Raw genomic sequence first — 22804 nt, 5'->3', positions numbered from 1 at the left:
GCACATAGTGGGCCTAAGAACCGTGGGGCACATGCTGGGAACGCTGCCCGTCACTGTCTCTGCCATGCAGCTGTCCAGGTTCTTGGACACTTCTTCCCCATAGCCTATGTGGACAAAGAATGTCACCTGTCATTTCAGAAAACAAAGGATGTAAAGCCATCGGTCACTGCGGCTGCCCTGACGGTGTACCCTACGGGGAATTCGGGATGGAGAAAAACAAGATACTGGCCCTAGATAGTTAAGATGTGTATCAAAGGAATAGCTTCAATGAGCTCAGACTCTTGCATATTTCCCTAGAAGATAGAAAAGCACTAAAATCATTAACTTGAAATGTCTGTCTTTTTGATAAGGCTTTGATGTTCAACCACGTGGGTTTTTTTCAGCAAAAACTGCTGTATCTCCTAGCTCCTTCTTTGGAATGGTCCTTCAGAGCCATCTGAGAGGCCGTGTCCCAGGCCGTAGTCCTCAGTAAGTCCACCAAATAAAACGTAATTCTCAGATTTTAGGTTGTGCATTTTTTTTCAGTCGACAGCTATCCAGGACGATTGGAATCTCTCCTCTGTACCAAAGCCCAATAGATACATGAAGACAACTCCTAATACAGCAAGATTTTGAATTCTTTGTTCACTTAGTCATTGTCTTTAAAAACAAAACAACCTCACCCCTAACCCCTGCCAAACAACTCTCCTATATTTTACCTATATTGCTTTCACTGTGTTACATTCAGATCAGATATAATTCTCCATGTCAGTTAGGGTCAGTGCATCCTTCTAGATGGCCTCCCTCCCTGAAAAGATCACAGGGTTCTACTGCTTTCTTATGTGTAGGCACAACTGAAATAATTGGCCCATACAAATGCAGAAATGATCTTGCCCATAACTTGGCCAGCCTGGAACTAAAATAGAAAAGAACTTGCCAATAATATAGCCAGTCTGGAGTGAAAAAATAAAAGATAAAAAAAAATTTAAACAACAACATCCTACTGTATAGTACAGGGAACTATTGATATATTCAGTATCTTGTAATAACCTATAATGGAAAAGAATATGCAAAAGAATATATATGTATATACATGTTTATATAACTGAATCACTGTGCTGTACACTTGAAACTAACACTTTTGTAAATCAACTATACTTCAATAAAATTTTTAAAAAAAGAGATAAAGTCCCAACTCCAGAGAGACTCAAAGGCCTTAGTTGTCTGTATTACACTTCTTTCCAGCATCATCTCTGGCTTCCCTCCAGACTCCCTTTGCTGCAGTCATTTCCCAAAGATGCCTCACTTCTTCATAACATCATACCTTTGTTCATGCTTATTCTCCACTATGGTACGTTCTTTTTACCTTTTTGGTTTTTATTTTCTTATTTTTAAATTTTTTTGTGTTTTCTTTATAACATTTTTTCTATATCCCCCCCAAAAAATATTAAATGGAGATTGGTTAAATAAGTCATAGCGTACCTGGACAGTGGAATAGTAATTGACCTTTTCCTCCCCATCTTTACTGAAGTATAACTGACAAATAAAAATTGCATATGTTTAATGTGTACAACTTGATTTAATATATGTATCCATTGTGAAATGATTACCACAGTCAAGCTAATTAACACACTCATCATCTCACAGAATAACCTTTTTTTTTTTTTTACGACACATGTCATCGTCTCCTTTTAATAGAGGGAATTAATTGACTAAGAACTGCAAACTTCTTTTTAAAAAACTGGTATATGGCTTAGGCAATACTGTCTATAACCAACCAAGAATGCTCTGGAACATATTCTAGTTTCTTTCTTAATAAATAAAAAGAATCGTACACTGTGACCAAGTGTCGTTTATCCCAGAAATACAAGAATTGGTTTGTTTTTTTTTAAGTCTTAATTTAAAAAAATGGCTTTTCATTAATACCAGTTTATTACTCAACACTATGGTACATTCCTGATTCTTCTCCATTTGGTGAGCTCTTACTTAGTTTTTAAGGTCCAAGTCCAATATAATTTCTCCTATGAAATACTTATGCATTCTCCACATAGACTTTATCTCAATCCCCCCTGTCCTCTGAAAACATACTGTTTATCACAGAAGCATAGCATTGATCACATTATCTAATATTTAACTACATCCTTCTCTCACTATACTTTCAACTCTTGGAGGCAGAGGTGTTTCTGATGAATCTGTAGTATCCATCACAGAGAGTACGATAGAGTTGATTCTCAATAAAAGTTTGTTGAATTAGATACTAGAGAATTCTTTACAATACAAACATGTTTGGATTATGCTAATTTGGAATCTTTTGAGTTAGAGTGTTGCCATTGACAAGCAAACAACTAATATTCTAATTAAAATTAATCCCTCTATTCATTAAACCAGGTCCCCAATGGAAAAAAAATTTTTGAAGGCATTTTCTTTTCTTAGGCTATAGAAATAAATATCCTAGGTTGGCAGGAAGGTTTGCTTATAGGTTATATGGCAGAAGGCCGAGGAGGAAGAATTTGTCCTGTTTGACAAACTTTGTCCCCTCATTTCTTCTCAATACCAGCTGTCAACAGGCAGAAATGGCCTTGTGGCCTTCAGGCAGAAATGGAATTTAATGGCTCTTACTTTCTGAACCTGTTAGGGCCTTTGAAGCCCTAATGGTTTTTTTGTTTTGTTTTGTTTTGTTTTGTTTTTGATGCACAAAAACTGAACTATAACTTTATTTTATATTTGGAAATAAGCACAACAAAAATAAGAACTAATTTTTATCCTTCTAAAACGCTCCATCAGGTTTGGATGACTGGGACAGTCTCCTCTGCTCTGAAAGATCTGTGTTCTTCTCAATGGGAAAGTAATGCTTTGGTCTTCTGCTCCTTTTCATCACCTAATCCTTCCTTATCTGTTGCTGTCCCTAACATTTCAGCATCCCTAATGGCTTTTTATCCTGCTCTTTATGTCTCTGGGTCATCACTGGTAAGTATTACCCAGGAGGCAGATTTCCTGCCAAGCTGCAGTTAACTCACCTGGTAGAGTTGTGCCCGGATCTGGAGATGCCAGGAAGAGGTAAGCTGGGACTGCCAGGTCCTGGCTGGGAACTCGGGGGCGCAGGCTGGGGGATGGTCTCCACCCTGCTACTCTTGCTACTTGATGAGTCGAAATTGACCACATTGCCATTGTTTTGAGGTGTCGCCGAGTGAGCCGAGGACAGCTGGCTGCCGAAATCGCTGTCCCTTGGAAACCTCTTGGTGCTTTCTTCTTGGGTTTGGATGCGGGCTGCGGGAAGAGAGAGGGTGAGGGGAAGACAATCTGAGGGGGGGACACGCTCAGGTTGGTTTCGCTGCAAGTGTCCTGACTTCCAACAGGTGGGTCTACAAACAGTTGTGTGCACTTGCAGATACTCCTGACCCTATGGGTGACAAACATTTCATAATTCAAATCATTTCTTCACTGAGAGTTGGAGCTGGAAGGGAGTGTAGGAGGGATAAAATGAACCCCGAGGCTTTACACATGCACCATCTGATGCCCCCATTAGCAAAGTGGGCTATTCACCAGATTTGGGGCTCTGGTTCTTTATCTATACGATGGATACGATGAAGCTTAGATGATAATTATGACTTTCTGGAAACAGTTCACAGAGCATTCTGACAAAAAGTGTGGTCTTGGGCTTGAAAAACATTAGATGACAGTATTGTTATCCTGAGAAAGTTCCTAGTTTTTGAAGGCAACCTGAACTAAACTTAATTATGCTTCATTGGCAAATAATACTTGATAATTAGAGCGGAATTTTATAACAAGAGCTGCAGTCTCTTTCCATAGCAGTTTAAAAAAATTTTTTTATTTGATATTGGAATATAGTTGATGAACAGTGCTGTGTTAGTTTCAGGTGTACAGCACAGTGATTCAGTTACGCATGTACATGTATCTATTCTTTTTCAAAATCTTTTCCCATTTAGGTTGTTACAGAACATTGAGCAGAGTTCCCTGTGCTATACAGTAGGTCTTTGTTGGTTATCTATTTTAAATATAGCAGTGTGCACATGTCACTTTCCATAGCAGTTTTTATCTGTAGGCTTGCTCTCTGAGGAAGTGGATAGAGCAAACACAACCCTTAGGCCTCATGACTCTTACTCAGGCATTTTCTTGGAAGGAAACACAATGCTCCCAATGAGCTCTGCATTGAAGCAGACAAAGGAGTTGGCCAACAAAGCCTTTTTGGGTCTCATTTTTGTTGATTTTCTGAGGAAGAATATGGACTACATACGCCATTTTGCCTTTGCCCACTGATCTTATTAGTGGCTCCAAGTGGCAGACATGTTTCCTTTGAGCTGCACCTGCCCACTTTCCCCTCCCTTCAGCCCACACCAGACTTGTGCTCCTTGTATTATCATTCTTTCTACAGGGAGGCTCTTTCCTTTTCCCTCGATGAGCCCAGATGGGAACAAGTGTGTCCAGGTGCTGCTGGGGAAGATGGGAAGAAGTGTGCCCATTGGGTTTGGATTTCATACTAGGGAATCTGTTGTCATGGCTGGACCTGCCCACCTGGCATTGCTCTGCAGGCCGGGACAGAGAGGACATGACCTAAGGGGCAGAGAACTGGGGAGGGGGGCTTGCAAGGAAAAAAACGGGCCATTGAGAGGAAGTACACAAAAGTGAATAAGGCCAAGATGTTCTTACGGGTTTTCTTCAGATTTTTGTGCTTCTTTTTCTCTCCTACTTCAATATTTCCTTGTGATTTCAGACGTGTTTTGGGGTTATTCACAGGTCTGGGTCTGATGTAAAAATTATATATACAAACCAACATTTATATCCCTAGATTTTTATTGTTTCTAGTTAATTGTGAAAGCCTCAGTTGAGTAGGAATGTTTATTCGTGATGAACCTTAAACTGCTGTTTTTTTAAAATGCTCACCAACTGAGACATTGGGAATTTTTGTGTGTACTTACCTTCTACCATTTGGGCAACCTTTTTCTTATCTTCAGATCTTGCCTAAAATATAAATGATAACCATATGTTTGTTTTGGATTTAGCAGGAAGGAGTAACAAATACAGTTAGGTCCCCTACATATGAACAGGTTCCATTCCGAGAGTGCGTTCATCAGTCCAGTTTGTTCGTAAGCCCAACAAAGTTAGCCTAGGTCCCCAACTAACACAATGGGCTCTATTGTACTGTATTGGAATAGGTTTATAATACTATTATAAAATAATACACAAAAACAAACACACACACACACACAAATAATACATAAAAAAACAAACAAAAATAAAGAAGACATTTCTAATCTTACAGTACCGTACCTTGAAAAGTACAGTAATACAGTACAACAGCTGGCATCCAGGGGCACGTGTGGCCACAGGAAGGGGAGCTGAAGTGCTGAGGGCGTGAGCAAAGCCTCTAGGAGAGGAGGCTCATTCTGGCAATTGAGGGCCTGGGTATTCTTAGAAACAGCCTTAGGAGATCCTGGCCGGGGAGGGGTGGCCTTGCACTCCAGCAGGTGGCCAAGAGTCCTAGTAATTTGAAAATGTGACCTCCCTGGTAATCCCTGGCCAGGGAAATCAGTCAGACAGTTGATGCACATTCACGATATAGCAAAGGTTACGTAATACTTGCGTTTTGGATCTGCGTTCTGAGCTGGTGGTTGCTGAGCTTTAAGGACCTTGCGATGCTCTGAAGGTAGTAGATGAGCATGCTAGGGCAGAACAGCACAGGGTGGTGAGTGTACTTCATCCCCCTTGTTGGGCTTTCGTGTTCCCGGCCAGATGTGGGCTACCCACTGACCGCCCCACCACCCCCTGAGGACAAAAGGTATCAGTGAGTTTTCAAGCTGGCAAGCGCTGGGAAGGAGCTGCTTTCCTTTTCTCTCTCCTGATTTTCAAAGCAACCTCCATTGACCTGGAATTCTGCACGGATGACAGCAATAAGGAAGGAGTGAGGATGGGAGAGGCATGTTACCGTGTATCATGGTAGGAGTATTGGATTAACTACTTGATGTTCTTTCCCCTTTAAGTTAAAACAGACGCAAGTTAGCTGCACTGTAAAATTCCATGTTGAGATTAAACTTCTGGAAAATAAGATGATGATAATCACATTCAACCTCATGATCACGGCCACAGCGATCGCCGAAATGCTGTTGATGAATCAATCATGCTCTACCTCCCTGGCCCCTGTGTGATTCAGTGTCCCTGCTCAGATCATCAGGCTCCATAAGTGACTTTTGAATGAACTCACTGAATGTATGCAATGATTGGAAAGCAGTGCTTTCTTCTCGGCCAAACGTGCAGAAGCCCCCCCCCCCCTAAAGCAGGCAGGAAAGTACTCACAAAAGCAGCAGCACAGCTGGCAGGATGACCACAGGGCTACTGACATACCCAACCACAGAGCCAAACCATGCGGGAAAATCCTTCTCAATCGTTTCTGACACGATGTCATAAATTTTCTCTTGTCCGCTGTGAGAAAGAAAACCATAATTCCAGATTATATTGCTTTTGGCAGAAGGATCCTGCAAGCCACTGAAAAAAAAAGAAAAAAGGCTAGCTAGCTAGCGTCCAACCCTCAAAGTCAGTTTCAAAGCTAAAGTAAGTATCTGATGAATGTGAAAGATACATAACATTCCTGAAATGATTTCATCTGAAGTAGTCATTTAATTAACATGTAGGTTTGAAGATGGGGTCAATAACCACATGGTGTGTGTGTGTGTGTGTGTGTGTGTGTGTGTGTGTGTGTGTGTGTAATGCACACAAAGATAGACTCTAAATGTTACATATAGGTTGTATCAACACTGACTTAAAGCTAATGCTAGGTGAAGATAATTCAAGGGACTTCTGTCTTGATGCAGCTAGATAATGTAGAATCAAAAGTGACATGGATTATTATTATTATTTTTTTTGCGGTACGCGGGCCTCTCACTGTAGTGGCCTCTCCCGTTGCGGAGCACAGGCTCCGGACGCGCAGGCGCAGCGGCCATGGCTTACGGGCACAGCCGCTCCGCTGCATGTTGGGATCCTCCCGGACCGGGGCACAAACCCGCGTCCCCTGCATCGGCAGGCGGACTCCCAACCACTGCGCCACCAGGGAAGCCCCCTGGGCTATCTTTTAATAAAAGTTTTCCAAGTTCTGGAAGGGAAAGATTGACCAGGTAGAATTTCCTTCTAGCCTTGGAGCAATGCCGTTTCCCGTTTTGATTTGAAGTGGGCTGTATCTTTTAAAGATGAGCACAGACATGATGATACTTGAGGGCAGCCTGCTTAGCAAAGAAAGGGCAATGGTCTTGGATTCAAAAGACATGAGTTAGAAGTTTTTCTCTGCTGTTGACCTGTTTTGTGAGCCAGAAGGAGAATTCAGTTCAATGCAGGGGTCCTTCCTCTGTCAGTAGCTCCAGGCCGAGTGGACTGAACTAAGAGAACTTACCTAAATGGCCCGCAATTTAGAGATGGCTTGTACCGGACAATAGCAAAAATGGTTGGCAGCATGCATAGGAAGAGCATAAACAGGAGCATTGCCAGGTAGAAGTTGTTGGATCTGTAAAGAAACCAAGTGCCAGGCGCTGAGTTCACTCTCTGGCCAGCTGCTGATGAGGTATGTGCACCATCCTACACCCCCCAAAAAAAACTGACACAGAAACTGTAGCCCTGACTCTGCAAACGGAAAATTCCTCCTCCCATCACTGCCTAGGAGAGGGTCTGTTATAGGATCGCAGGTGATTTAGCAAACTAGAAACGGATGCTCAAAGGGAATTCGTGGATCACCAAGCCCAACCTCTTCATCTATTAAATGCTCGCTGAGCACCTGTCCACCTCAAACCAAGAGACGGGTGACCCCATGGCCATCACACAATAAACTTAATTCATGGAAAAAGCTTAGCACCTTGGCCCCACCCAGCTGAGTCCTTACCTAGTGGTCCCCTGTCCGGTTCCCAGCCTTGAACTTGTCCCCCTATGTCTGAGGATGGTTTGACCCTTTTGTTACGGTTCTTGACTCTCTCACTTGGATGTCTCTCTCAACCCCTTATCTGCTCTGCTCCTGGCTGCTCAGGTTGAATGGTCTCTGCCTGAGTAAGCCCTGGGCCCTGGGCCCTAAGCTGGTCTGAAAGCTCGGTTACCCAGGCTTCCCCTGAGGGCAGCACAGGTCTGTTTGTTGTGCAAGGCCCTGTATATAGTCCTGAAAAGAGAATGAATGGTCTGTTAATCTTGAGACTCTCCGCCAGCATGCTCTCTCTCTCTCTCTCTCTAATGAAATAGACTGGACTAGAAGAGAACAGAAAATATCAGGGCACATACAATGTGGTTAAGTAGGTGAGTGTTAATTTGTGAAACATTTCTCTATTTATATACACACATTCTCTTTATATATATGTATAGACACACACACATATACACTAAATATATGTGTGTATCCATTTATATGTATGTTTGTGTTACGTATATTTATGTGTGTGTATATATGCATGCATGTATTTTTATATATAGGCATACATAGATGTCAATGAATATATATTCATTCATATATATATTCATGTATATATATTCATATATAATATTCATATATATATTCATATATACACATTCATATATAAAACATATATATGAATATATGCATCTACACTGGTCACTAGGTGAAAGATAAATACACTGTCATGCTGATTATTGTCAAAAAGTTTGAAAGACACTGATATACACCCACATCAATAACTATTATGTCAAAATAAAATAAATGAGTTCTAATCAAGGTGTTCAAAATGTGATATGAATTCACCAAAATGGCTAAAGTGAAAAATACAGAGAAGAACAAGTGTTGACAAGGTTGTGGGACAACTGGAGCTCTCACATGATGCTGGTGCGAGTGGAAAGGGCGCCTCTGGTTTGGCAAAATAGTTGGCGCTCTCCACTAGAGGAGAACACATGCGTGGCCTGCGAGCCAGCAAGCGCAGTCCTAGGTATGTACCCAACAAAGGACATGCGTGACAACGTTCAAGGCAGTGTTATTCGTTATAGCTAACCACAGGAGGATGGATAAAGAAATTGGGGGGGGGTGTCCTCAATGAGGTGATTCTCACAAGCACAATACTGAGAAGAAGACAGGAATAAAAGAGGTCATACTGAGTGTGATTCTATTTACATCAAGTAAAAAACGGTGTGGTGGGGGGAACGAATTACTCTGTTAGAAGCTGGTGGTGACCAGAGTCGAGTACAAGGGGGCTTCTGTGGTGCTGTTCTTGTTCTGTTTCTCCATCTGGGGCTGGGGCTGGCTACAGAGGTGTGTTCAGTTTGTGAATATTCATCAAGCCGGATATTTGTGATGCATGCCCTTTCTGGATGATTATTAAACTTCAGTGAAAACTTGTAAAAGATGTGGCATGAGCTTAAGAAGAGTCATGATTCAATTGAAGGGTGGGGCATTGGCAACGGCTTCAGGGAGGAAAGGCAACTGGAGGGTCGACAAGATTTTGACAGGCAGGGAGTTGGGGAGACCCCCTTGCTGGAGGTCACTCTGGCTAAGGCGAGTGCGGGTGACGTGAGTTCTTTCTGTGAAGCGGACTTGACGCTCACTGACCTGGAGGCTCGGAAGACTTGCTGGTGGGGCACGTTGCAGGTCAGCACAGCCCAGCTGCGCAGGTACATGAGCCCAATGAGTTTGAGGACATTGAAGGCAGGGAGACATGGCGAGAAGAATGCTCCCATCCTGAAACCACAATGGGAAGCCAGTTAGTGTCTGTCCTCCTCTGGTCTATCTTGGCTCTGAGAGCTTGAGATTTATACTCTGTGCTTAAAGAACTGAAGAAGCCCCTGGAGATCTGAGACCCCAACCTTCCACCTGCTGGAGATAAGACAAGTCACTCCTGCAGATGAGCAGGGAGCCTGTTTTAAAATATCCTCTTGGCACAAGGATGCTAAGTATCTCCTGCCTCTTCACACTTAGCAAAGGAAAGGCCCTCTTCCAGTCAAGAGGCAAATGGTGGATAACTGCGGTTTCGGGAAAGCTCTAGATTTTGCCTGTCTATGGGGTTGGTGGGGCTACGTTAATAAATTATTGACTTTCAGGTTTGGTCAACATTATGCGGAGCAGAGCTACTTTTTTTGGACCTTGTGCTAAGCATCCTCACACATTTTGGCACATTTAACCTTCTGCAACCATAAAAGGAGGGGTAAACGTCCAAAGTTTTTAGACATGAAAGGTGGGTCTAGGAAAATTAGGTGATTTGCTCAGAGACTAATAAAAGGGTGACCCTATATCATCCAAACTGAGACACCTTTGAGAGTGACAGATCTGGGATAACATCCCAGGAAAACAGAGGTATATCTACCCTGCAAATAAGTGCCATATATGGAATTAAACCCAGATCTTCTGATTCTAAGGCTAAATCCACTTATACTGGATGTTCATTCAATGCAATACTTGTGAAGTTCGGATTTAGCAGCAGGCAAATAGATACAAAGAGAGGTTTAATAAGTAAAACTCTTTTTAAAAATACTTTTGGTTTCTCACATCAGGTGAGACACTTAGCTTCTCTTTTCCTCAGTTTCCTCATAAAAATGGAGAAAATAATACTATTTACCTCATGGGGTTTCCATAAGGATTAAACCAGTTACTACAGGTAAAACCGTGCCCGACATTCTGGCAAACGTTAAGTAAATGTTTTGTACTATTTTTAATACTGTATTTGTGAAAATATTTTTCAAAATAAGTGGACTCTAAGAATACAGAATTTGAGTAAAGTGATATTACTTTATATTCCATTCCTCCTGCATTTTATTGAATGATTATGAAGAGAGATTCTGTCTTCTGAAGGTATGGGACACCCAGGTTCTTCTTTTTCGTCGTTTGCTTGTGTTTTAACAAATAGCACTTTTTGTAGTCCAGTAGGGAAAGCCAGATTTGGAGGGATGGTTAGGGAGCTCTCTGCCGTGTCCCCATGGACACACATGTCCATGTCGATCAGATGATCCCTTTCAGCCTTTAGTATCTTTAGGAACATGATTGCCTTGGCTGGGAGTTGCCCTGGGTGAGCAGACCTCCCCTAGGATGGGTCTATCTTTCTGGGGGATGGGCGTGCACCTGGGTTCAATGTCCAAGTGAAAGTACGGAAGGAGAGTGGGTAGCTGAAGGCAGGCTCCCCAGCTGTGACACAGCCACTGATGGAAGTCCTCCTCAGGGGTCAGCAGCCTCTCCCCCTAGCCTCCCTGCAATCCTCCCCAGCAGCTTATTCTACTGGTTCTTGTGCAGTTTTGTTTGTTTTTCAGTGACCGATAGTGGCCTAAAAATGGACTATTTCCTTCCTCATTCCTTTCTGCAAAATGCTTAGAAAACCATTACTGAAATTACTATATATGTGAAATAGTTCAATTAGAAACTGTTTATGTCCTTTCTTGACTCTTATGACTGTGTTTATTATGGTCACGTCCCATCCAGACCCGGTAAATTAAAATCTTAGCCCAGATTAGATGTAAGCACAGCAGGAAGAAGCTTTGCTACGTACCAAATCATTCCTTGGTTGTAGACTAAATGTAACACGTTCTCTGCTATTTTGAATTCCCCGTATTCAGGCTACAAGAGAAAATGAACTTCTGCATTAAAGAACGTTCCAAATTTCTTTGCATAAACCAGTTCATTATAGTCAAATACACAGAATTCTTTGCTCGCCTAGATACGTTGCGATCATTGTCCGTGAGGCCATCCCAGCAAATGGTAAATGTAAGAAAGAAATGGAAACTCAGCTTTGTACAGCCTTTCCCTCGTCCCTCACATATTTTCTCTCAGCCATGTCAGTTTCCCAGCCTGGCCATCAGGAAAGGATGGATGTGGCCATATGAGCTTCCCCGGTGGACAGGGCATCTTACTTACAAACTTGCTCTCCATGTCCCAACACCAGTAGTCACTTAAGTACCGAACGAAAAGTCCTCGGAAGAAGTCTATGAGCAGAATGCTGGCCACGGTGAAGAGCATGTCAATGATGGAGAGCTTCAGCATCTCCTGCAACACAAGGTGTCCTTGGTTGCCACCACGCCCTGCCCTTCCCACTGTCTACCTCTTCCTTGGGGGTCCTCCCTTCTCTCTTCATTCCCATGGCTTGAGCCACTGGGCCCCCTCCAGTGGCGACTTCATTTCTGGCACATGATGGCTGCTCAACAACTATTTGTTAATTTGAATTTTGATGTCTGAGGCCAGCATTACACAAAGCCAGGGAAAAAGTCTATGGCTCTGAGCCACAGGAGACTACTTGAGGTGTGATCATGGGATATAGTGAAGGTGAAAGGGCGAGGGGTTCAGAGCACAGAGTTTGGAGCAGATGCCTGGGTTTAGGGCTTCATTCTGCTTTTTCTTCTGATGTGGATCATTTTTAAAGTCTATTGAATTTGTCACAATATTGTTTCTGTTTTATATTTTGGTTTTTTGGCGCGAGGCATGTGGGATCTTAGCTCCCCGAACAGGGCTCTAACCCTCATCCCCTGAATTGGAAGGCTAAGTCTTAACCACTGGACCACCAGGGAAGTCCCCTTCATCCTGCTTTTACTATCTGTGTTTCGGGGCAAGTTACTTAAACCCTTGTGCTTCAGTTTCCTCATCTCTGCTTCTACGGATGATAATACGATTCTAGACTAAGCACTTAGAACGGGACCAAGCACATCGTTAATACTGCCTGAGTCTTTACACTGATTATGATCATTCATTTTGAGACCTGGAAAATCCTAATCCCCCACTGAACTTTATTTTCTTTTCCTATAAAATAGAGATAATGACACTTCAGAGAGTCGCTAGAATTAAGTGATGAAATGGACATGGAAGGGCTTTATAAGGGAACGAGGGAGCCACCTGTCCAACGTATGTCTCCCAGCATTGGCCTTGTGGACTCTGGGTGGAAGCCGTGGTCTTGTTGGCCTCTGAGAGAGGCGAGGTGTAAGCCAGAACATTGGCTTGTTCCAGAGCCCAAGTGCTGTTTCTCCTGAGCCCTATCCCAGGCCCAGGCGTGGACCACTTCTCTTCTCCAGGGGCTGCCCTGGTGACAAAGAAGATGGTAGAATCTATCCAATGACTTGTGCTATTTGGGGGAGCGGTTTCCTGTGGAGAGAGGGAAGGAAGAAGAAAAGGTTGTCCAGTTATGTGTAAATAAGAATCCATCGTGAACACCAAGGATATCACTGCATTGCTTGGGAATAATCTCTTTCTTTATCTCTGTTTCTCTCTGTCTCGGACTCTCTGTCTCTCTCTCTCTCACTATCTCTAGCTTGGTTGATAGCCACTTGACTAGAGTTGGTCCAGTAATGAACATAGAGTTGTAACGAATAGCATTGATTGGTCCCTAGTAAAGTGTCAGAGCCTGTCCTAGGTTTCAGCATGTTATATTTCTCATTCTTACAAGAGTGTCAGGTAAGAAGGATTATTCCATGTTACAGATGAAGGCACTGAAGCTCAGCTAGTTGAAGTCTAACGCTCGAGGTCATGTTGCTAGGAAGTGACAGGTAAGGACCCAGTCTATGCAACATCAAAGCCCAGATGCAGAACCATTTCTCCCTGTGGCCTCTTCTGTCTTATAAGCAGCAGGATTTGGTGCTAGGAAGGTATGGCTTGGGCAAACAACCCTAAAGAAACCTCCTACTCTCTGCCTCCTCTTCCCCTACCATTTTGGGATAACCTCACAGGTGGGGCAGGTTTCAAATGACCTCCAACACTACCCTAGGCTGGGAGGGTGGGGCCTGCTCTGAACTGCTCTCCATAAGATATTTATTTTCTCCTGATTTTCTAAGTGAACATTAGTCCCATGGTCTGCCATTCTTCTGGGATCATTTACAATAGCTGTTGATAACCTTTCCGGATGGAATTCCAGGAAAGAGAGTCAAGAGACCCAGGTTCTCATTCCAGCCCTGTCAATGACTAGCTATAAATTCTGGCCTCAGTTTCTTTATCTTGGAAATGAGACCAAATTTCCTATCCTTTGTTGAGAAGACCACAAATGAACTGATTTTTGAACAGGATGAACTGAGTGCAAATACTAGCAGGGATATTGACTACACTGATGATGACTCTGTATGTGTATGTGGATATGTGTATATGTGTGTATGTGTATATATGTATGTGTATATATGTGTGTATGTGTTTGTGTGTGTGCATGTGTATATGTGTGTATGTGCGTGTGTGTATATGTGTGTATGTATATATGTGTGTATATGTGTGTGCCTGTGTAAATGTGTGTGCCTGTGTATATATGTGTATGTGCGTGTGTTTGTGTATATGTGCATGTGTGTATGTGTATATGGGTGTGTGTGTATATGCATGTGTGTGTATGTGTATATATGTGTGTATGTATTCAATATGTATGTGTATATGTGTGTGTTTGTGTGTGCATGTGTATATATATGTGTATGTGTATATGTGTGTATGTGCATGTGTTTGTGTATGTGTATATGTGCGTATGTATATATGTGTATATGTGTGTGTCTGTGTATATGTGTGTATGTGTTTGTGCATGTGTATATATGTGTGTATGTGTATATGTGTGTATGTGCGTGTGTCTGTGTATATGTGTGTATGTGTATATATGTGTGTATGTGTGTGTGGTGTGTGGGGGGGGCAGTGGTTGGCCGGGCACGTCCCCAGGACGGAGCACTCACCTCAGTGCTCATGCTGTTAACTTTGTCCAAGAGGGCGATGATCAGACTGTAGAGGTTTCCCAGGTACAGCACAAGGACCCTGAAAGCCACAAGCCCACCTTGAATGACCAGATCACCACTCCATGGTTCTAGACTGACCACAATTTGGGAGAGACCACCATGTTTTGGCTAAGACAGTTGTTGGTCACCACACTTGGTTTCCTTCAGAATCAGACTGTGGGCACTAAAAAAGAAAATACAGAATTCCAGAATCTACACTGTTTCAAGAGGTCTGGATGGGGTCTGGGAATCCTTCTATTTCCCTACCAGGTGATTCTACTATAGCCGATCTCTGGATCAGTATTTCGGAACCACTGGTATAGCAGACAGTGTGTGAGCTTAGGAAGCAGGGCTCTGAAGTGTAGTGTGAATTATACGTGTCCTTGTGTCATGCCAATAATCAATTATAAAGTGATTTTCCAGGCATTATCTCCTTTGAGTCTCACAACTCTGTGAGGTCCATATTATAATAACCCCCACTTAAGGGACAAGGGTATTAAACATAGGAAGGGCTTAAGTCACCTGCTCGGGTTTACACAGTTAAAAAGAGGCAGGGTGAGATTTCAGGATCGCAGTGGTCTGGTTCCAAAATACAGGCTGAACCTGTCAGACGGGCTGAATCAGTGAGGGGCTGTGGGCACATCTACACCTGCTCACAGGTGGCCAACCTTGAGCAGATGGTACCTGCCCGCAGCAGCCTCTATCAGCCAGTGATCCAGGACTTGGTGCCCGTTTCCCCGGAGTTGGAAGGTTTGGGGAAACACGTCATGGAGTTTCCCAGGCTGCAGCCTTGGGTGTTAACAGAAACATGTCTGGGAAAATGAGATGAGAAAGGAAAATGGCAGGTTTACAAATCTCTCACAGGACAGTGGTTGGCACTTGGAGAATCATGAAGCCAGTGCCAGTTGGTGAAAAAGAGAAAGCAGATTTAACATGAGGAAAAGACTCCAGATTGGAACTTTGAGTCGCCCATCCCCACAGTGTGCAGGAGTGAGCAGGGAAACAGAGGCCCCCTGTTTCCCTGCCCACCTCCGGGGGCATCATTCTGACTCATCTTGGCTTTCCCTGTGCACTGTGGAGGGATTTCCTTCAGCTTCCCTTTCCATCTCTGTCTTCACCTAACACAGGGCAGGACCCTCAGAGTCAACTTGGCACTTGTTGGCTGAAGGAAGGACTGAGAGAATTTAACCTTCTGCCGTCTTCGTATCGCATGGCTCTGGTTCTCACTGCGCCCTGAATAAAAGGTAACTTCGTCTGCTGGTGAGTTAGTGGAACTAAAGTAATATATCCTACTCTTGTTTCTAGAATTAGCCTGAATTCATCAGGGGCAAGTCTCTTGAAGTCTCTGTTTCTCTAGTTTTGAACGAGAATAACGAGGCCAATCTGTATAATAGGACTGCTGTTAGACCCAATGCCTGCCGTGAGGGAGTTGCTGAGGACGGCACTCCTCTCTCCTAGGTCAACAGAGGAGGTGCCGAGCAGAGCACAGAGACCAGGGTTCAAGTCTGGGGGGCTGGGAGTCTCTTCCAGAGCTGCCCTGGGTGAGGGGCTTCCACACACCCCTTGATCTTTCGAGTGATGTTTCTCTATCTCTGAAATGACAGTTGGACTTCAAGATCGTGGCAAACTACAGCCTTTTAGCCAAACCCTACCCTCTTCTATTTTTGTAATAAAGTTGCAAGGAACTCGGCCATACCCTTTGGATGATGTATTGTCTGTGGCTGCTTTTGTGCTACAACCTCAGAGTTGAGCCACAGAGACCGTGTGACCCACACAACCAAAAATATTTACTATTCGGTCCTTTAAGGAAAACATTTGCCGACTCCTGAGTGACAGCATTCTTCCCAAAGAGATCTGTGGGAAATTTGTTCGGGGGAATGTGATCAAGCATTACAAGAGAAAGCACAATCCAAACACTGTAGACCCGGGAGGGATGGGAGGTAAATCAGCGGGGCTTGGACAGTGCCACCCTCTGAGACAGTCACCCTAACAGAGACGGGGATTTTTCGGGAAGACAGTGATGATGCCAGCGCTAGAGAAGTGTGGTTTCAGGGGCTTCTCCCCTCTGACCTCCCCACTCCCCTGCCCCTACTCCCCGCCTGCTGTGCTCACATCTGCATTAACCACCTGTATTCACAGCCACTGACCATCCCAGCACAGCCACCTCCTCTTCCTCCTCTTGTTCTCATCACCACCTTTTCACCCGTTTCTTCTGTCCTGTCCTCCTGGTCCATCCTCTCCAGCCCCCTCCTCTCTCCCTGCTTCCTCTTCCCCCTTTTTCCCGCCATTCTCTCCTGTGGTATCCTGCTTTTCTTGAGACGCAGCCATAGGGGAAGTCCTGTGCTAAGTTTTGGGGGGAAAGAAGCAAGCCCTGGCTCCCGAGGGACCGAGTTCCCACAGTGGGTGGCCGGACGGGTAACCCACAACAAGCCATTTCGCAGAGGGGTGGCGGTACCTTGCCAGCTGGAAGCGCAGTGTGGTCCGTGGGTGGTACATCTCCAAGGCGGCGATGAGGTCAAAGGCTGATGGTGCCAGCATGGTGACGAGGGATACCACCACGCTCACCTACCAGGAGAGGGTAAGCTCCACTGAGCTCCTCGGGGCCCCGCATTCCAGCCTCCCTCACCTCACAGTTGGTCTGTAGCCTAATGTTTGGTCGGGGAGGCGGGTATTCAGAAGGTCATGCAGTTCCTACATGGAAAACCTCCCCCAAATCTTGGCTAATTAGCTGTTTTCAAAAGGCCACTTTGCCATGGGTTTATTCCTTCTAGGAACACTCCTTAATCTGAAGACACTCGTACATGCCTTTTGGGATTTACTGGTGTTTCTGCCACCTTCTCCAGTTACCATCTCATTCTACTTTTACTTCCCTTACCTTGGATGGAAGAAGGAAATAACTGTAACTGTTAAGAATAGAAAAGGGAAGGCTGAGAGGTAATTTAATATTCTTTCTGCACATGGAAGATTAATTATCTGGAGAATTATGCCTGGCTCTTGTTTCTTTGTACTTATGTACTTTCTCTGCAAATGAAAAAGGAGGTTTAGCTGGTACACAAGAGGTGTGAGCTAAAGGAAGAAATAATTTCTGAATTTACCTTTAAAATATCTATCTACACACAAGCCCATATTTATCAATATATAACCCACTTAATTGACATAAAACACAAAGAGGTATGGGAAGAGATTACCTAATGCAGTCTCAGATTTTGAAAAATTATGGTACATTGAGGATAAATGGATAAGTATCACCTTGCCTGCACACTTTGTTTTTTAAATCCCAAGGATGATAATCATTTTCATACAAGGGGGCTGAGAGGCAGCATTTGTGCTATTTCTACCACTCAAATCTTTACAGGTAAATTGAGTCAAGCGTTCAGGACAAGAGACTTGCAATAAATATTAAGAATTATAAAATTGTTTATAACCTTCCTCTTGGTAATTTTCTATTCATGGGAATATTCCCATAAATGGAGGGGAAAGAGTGTTTTTAAAAATAAGCCACTGGTGTGGGGCTGTTTGGGAAGCATTAATTGTGATTTAGAAATATGGAAAGCACCTAAATGTTCAATAATCCCCACACGGTCAACTTTGACACATGCAACGAAAGACAGCGCAGTTGCTAACGCAAGTCTAGGTGAAGTCAGTTTCTGGAAACGTGTATATAAAGAAACACGAAGCCAGGAAAGCAAAGCACAGTCAGCAGCAAAACTCAAAGGTCAAGACTGTGCAAATGCCTGCAGGTGTTTTTGAATCAAAGTCTTCCTCATTAAGACCAGTGAAATCATTTAGCCAAGGCTGGGTGTTGCCAATCTGGCTCCAAGCTCTCGCAGTCCGTGCTCTAGAAGAAGAGGACTACAATTTTTCCGCGGAGATGTTTCCAGGAACCCACTTAAGAAACACCCAGGAAACAGAGGGGCAGCTACCGTTGTGTGGGTACCTCGTTCTTTTCCCAGAGCGTCAGCTCCTTCTTGGACTGTGCCAGCTTCTGGGACCGGTCCACCACGAAGTAGATGAGATAGATGCTCCCAGCCAGCGAGAGAAGCACCAAGATGTTGGCGATGACCCTCAGGCAGATGGTCACTGCCCTGCGGGGAGAGGCAGGTATGAGGACGATATACCGGGCTCTGCGCACGGCACCCTGATGCAAAGAAAAGGCCAGTGAAGGATGGGAAGACATTTACTGCCAAGTGGATTCTCTGCCCTGAAGAATCAGTGTTCTTCCCCCACCCCCAGAATCCCTCATTTCCTAAGAGATCAACAGTGAGTTATAAATCTAAGCCACCAGCATCAGTGGGGCTTTAAACACACACACACACACACACACACACACACACACACACACACGTGTTCTGGAGTCTGAGTATTTGGGCTTCAGTGTTTGCTTTGCCACTTAAAATTGGAGTCCTGTGGCATATGCACATTTCAGTTATAGGAGCTCAAGTACGGGTGTTCAGGAGAGGGAAGGGGAGAGGAAGAAACGAGGGGAGGTATTGATCCTGCCTCTCATTTCACACCATGATTTCGATATTATACCACATATTTACTTGGAATTTGTTATGTCTTTTCCCTCTAGAAAGCAAGTGCTCAACTGTTAAAGTCTTCTTCACGGCTGTATTCTCAGCTCTCAGACCAGGCCCAGTACCTAGAAGCACTTCATAAATATTTGCTGGAGGAAGAAGTAAAGAAAGGAGCTAGGACACGGGCTTCTCTTTCCTCACCAGGTCTCACTCCCCAAAGGCATCTTACAATCAACCGTGATGCTACTACAGTAACTTCCCTACATGTGAACCTTCAAGTTGCGAACTTTCAAAGATGCGAACATGCATCTGGAACCTGTGCCATCCACGTCAGGCGTGAGTGACATCGCAGCTCGCCCTCCGTCTCCTGTTGCTGACGATCCTTCAGCTCTACCATCTCCCCCCTCCTCGCCCTCCTCCAGTCAGTAACTCTTCTTGCCTGTTCACGCGATGCCAGCCCCTGGATGCCAGCTGTTGTGCTGTACTACTGTACTTTTCAAGGCACTGTACTGTAAGAGTCAAAATGTTTTCTTTATTTTGTGTGTTTGTTTTTATGTATTATTTGTGTGAAAAGTATGATAAACCTATTCCAGTGCAGTACTAGAGAGCCGATTGTGTTAGTTGGGGACCTAGGCTAACTTTGATGGACTTAGGAACAAATTGGACTTAGGACCATGCTCTCGGGATGGAACTCGTTCGTATGTAGGGGACTTACTGCATTTACAGTAAGTCTCCAGTTTTAACTGAAAAAACCCCACTCTTCCTGGAGGAAAACTCACTGACTCCAATTGGCTTATCTTTAAGGCATCTGCTTCTGACTTTGGGGTCAGTCTTAGTCCGTTTTCCCTGAAAGCAGGACCTCAGGCAAAGGTGCGTTTGCAAGGAGTTTTTCTGGGAAGTGATGCCTGGAAGTGTGCGTGAAGTTCTGGGGAGTGAGACCAGAGAGAAGGGCAGGCGGTACAAGGTGTGAGTGGAGCTGGCCACAGCTGGAGGCAACTGCAGGGCCTTCTGAGGGGCCTGTGAAATGGCGTCTCAGAGATGCCCGGCCGGGGTGAAAATGAGAAGCCTTTACCATCAGCTCCTGTTCCCTGGTGGTCAAAGGCCACTCCAGAGCACTGACTCCCAGCGTTGCACCCAGTTCTTTTGGCTGCATGCACGCATGTGGACTGGGATCTTGTGGGCGCCCCACACTGCAGCCTCGGAGGAGCTCTAGGCAGCGAGCAATGGGTACCAGTGAAGGCTCCGAGGGGCATGTGTGCAGCCGGTGGCAGCCTGCACATCCTGCCTGGCATCAAGGGCTGGAGAAAGAGGTGTGGCCAGGAGGATTTGGAGGGGCACGTGAGGGGTGTACCACCCACTGCCCACCTCCTGGGAGACCTTGGGCAGGTCACAACATCTCCTCCTGCATGCATCTTTAGCCTTTCCTCTGCACAATGAGGAAACTCACTCCCAAATGGAATGGTAAGTGTCACCTTGTCTTCTGGCAGAGGAGAGCTTTAGATAAGGCGTCATAGAGCACCAGAGATGGAAGACTTGAGAGTGAGCTCCATTAACACCACCTTAGTGCTTCTTCACTTCCTCCTGTCCCCAGATCACGCGGTCATCATTTGTACCCACGTGGTCCCTGAGGCAGGTCCTGCATTTCTGGTCCCCCCTCCCCGCCTCCAGCACTGTTGGTCCTTGTGGCAGTTACACCAGAAAATGCACGTGATGGGCTTGCGGGGGAAGTAGGCAGTCACATGCTAGTTTCCCCCTGTCTCCACCCTCTTCCTTCCACCTCCTGTTATAATATCCTGGATATCCCAGAATACCTCTTACACATCTATTTTCCTCAAGTTTTGACAGAATCAGGAGGACTCAGGATTTGTGTGTGCGATGAGAATTCGGTTTCTTTTTTTTTTTTCGGTATGCGGGCCTCTCACTGTTGTGGCCTCTCCCATTGCGGAGCACAGGCTCCGGACGCGCAGGCCTAGCGGCCATGGCTCACGGGCTTAGTTGCTCCGCGGCATGTGGGATCTTCCCGGACCGGGGCACGAACCCGTGTCCCCTGCATCAGCAGGCGGATTCTCAACCACTGCGCCACCGGGGAAGCCCGAGAATTCGGTTTCTTGTTGATTTGTTTGCTTGTAATCATGAATCATTGAATGAGACGTTTTTTGCCTGGAATGCATTTAGGATGGCAGGAGCTTCCAAATTTGAGGGAACATAAAAACCACCTGTGAGATTTGCTTTGCGAGACCTACTAAGACGGTGGAGCCTTGTCTCTCACTCCGAGAGACGTAAGTCAGTCAATCAGGGTGGGTGCCAAAGGGGTCTGCGTCTGCAGTGCCCACGGGTGATTCTGATGTGGGTAGGTGCTCTCTTTCCTCTGAGAAGCACGGATGGAGTCCCATCCTTTCCTTTCGTAAGTGAGGAAGTGGAGGCCCGGAAAAGTCAAGGGAGTTTCAGGGTCATAGAAGTTAATGACAAAGAGAGGGCTAGAATCCATCTTCTGACACCCTATGGAGAGTCCTTCCCACCACAACACCCTGCTTCCTCTCAGGGGCTGGGTGTTTCCTCCACTTCCCAGGTCTCCAGCACTCCCCAGGACAGGCTTTCTGCACGGTAGGAACTATTCGTGGGGCTTAAAGAACCAGTGAGGATGGACCTAGAGACTGTCATACAGAGTGAAGTAAGTCAGAAAGAGAAAAACCAATACCGTATAATATCGCCTATATGTAGAATCTAGAAAAATGGTAGAGATGAACTTATTTGCAGAGCAGAAATAGAGTCACAGATGTAGAGAACAAACTTATGGTTACCAAGGGGGCAGGGAGGGTAGGATGAATTGGGAGATTGGGATTGACTTATATACACTATTGTATATAAAATAGATAGCTAATGAGAACCTGCTATATAGCACATGGAACTCTACTCAGTGCTCTGTGGTGATCTAAATGGGAAGGACATCTAAAAAGGAGGGGATATATGCATACATATAACTGATTCACTTTGCTGTACAGCAGAAACTAATGTAACATTGTAAAGCAACTATACTCCAATAGAAATTAATTTAAAGAAAGAACCAGTGGGGCTATTGGATGAGCAGGCGTGTCTGGCCCAGGAGGACAGGGTCATTGCCTTTCTGTGTCATCCACGCTGTGGCCAAAGGGCCTCACCCTCACCAAGGAAGCCCTCACAACCTTGAGAAGAACTCTAAACCCGAGAAGTCACCTTAGAAGTTTTGTCAACAAGCATTGGATACTATTTGTGTCCTAGGACTTCAGAGATTTGTTGCTAAATAAAATTAGTCTTTGCTTAGTTTAACAAACTAGAAATTGGTGCTAAAAATATCTTGTATTATCTAAGTAAAAGAATAGGAAGCTGGTCAGCCTCAGACCTCTCACCCTACTGCCAGATCCATGGAAGGAGGAAGAACTCCTAAATACTGCTATTGAAAAATTATGGGGTTCCCACATTCCACATGACCAGAAGGACAGATGTTAAGGAGAAGAACTGCCTGAAAAGGTGTGAAAATGAGATATAGTCTGGTGATCTTTCTACTAAATTAAAACAGCTTATCAATGAATTCAGGATGGGGAGTCTTCATACATACAGGTTTTTGCTCTTCTTCTTCTCCTGTTCTTCCAGTATAGCCTCCTTTAAAGAAAGACACATATGGTATCAAAAGCTTA

The 22804-nt window shown here is 44.6% G+C and overlaps 1 protein-coding gene across 1 annotated transcript in view; it reads right to left on the bottom strand.

Moving 5' to 3' along the window:
• Positions 1-22804, bottom strand: part of TMC3 (transmembrane channel like 3) — a 43737-nt gene that overhangs the window by 1262 nt on the left and 19671 nt on the right. Inside the window, exons 9-21 of the mRNA XM_059059150.1 lie at positions 22726-22769; positions 18551-18698; positions 17069-17178; positions 14575-14653; positions 12779-13024; positions 11810-11938; positions 11445-11512; positions 9521-9649; positions 7379-7489; positions 6292-6417; positions 5582-5660; positions 4917-4959; positions 2997-3246 (exon numbers count right to left, since the gene is read on the bottom strand). Coding sequence (XP_058915133.1) covers positions 2997-3246; positions 4917-4959; positions 5582-5660; positions 6292-6417; positions 7379-7489; positions 9521-9649; positions 11445-11512; positions 11810-11938; positions 12779-13024; positions 14575-14653; positions 17069-17178; positions 18551-18698; positions 22726-22769 — 1562 coding nt within the window. The remainder of the gene's footprint in view (positions 1-2996; positions 3247-4916; positions 4960-5581; positions 5661-6291; positions 6418-7378; positions 7490-9520; positions 9650-11444; positions 11513-11809; positions 11939-12778; positions 13025-14574; positions 14654-17068; positions 17179-18550; positions 18699-22725; positions 22770-22804) is intronic.

Source organism: Kogia breviceps, chromosome 3 (genome assembly GCF_026419965.1).
Source record: "Kogia breviceps isolate mKogBre1 chromosome 3, mKogBre1 haplotype 1, whole genome shotgun sequence".
Lineage (NCBI taxonomy): Eukaryota > Metazoa > Chordata > Mammalia > Artiodactyla > Physeteridae > Kogia > Kogia breviceps.
The sequence above is the reverse complement of the archived record's forward strand: the minus strand, read 5'-3'. Positions and strand labels throughout refer to the sequence as shown.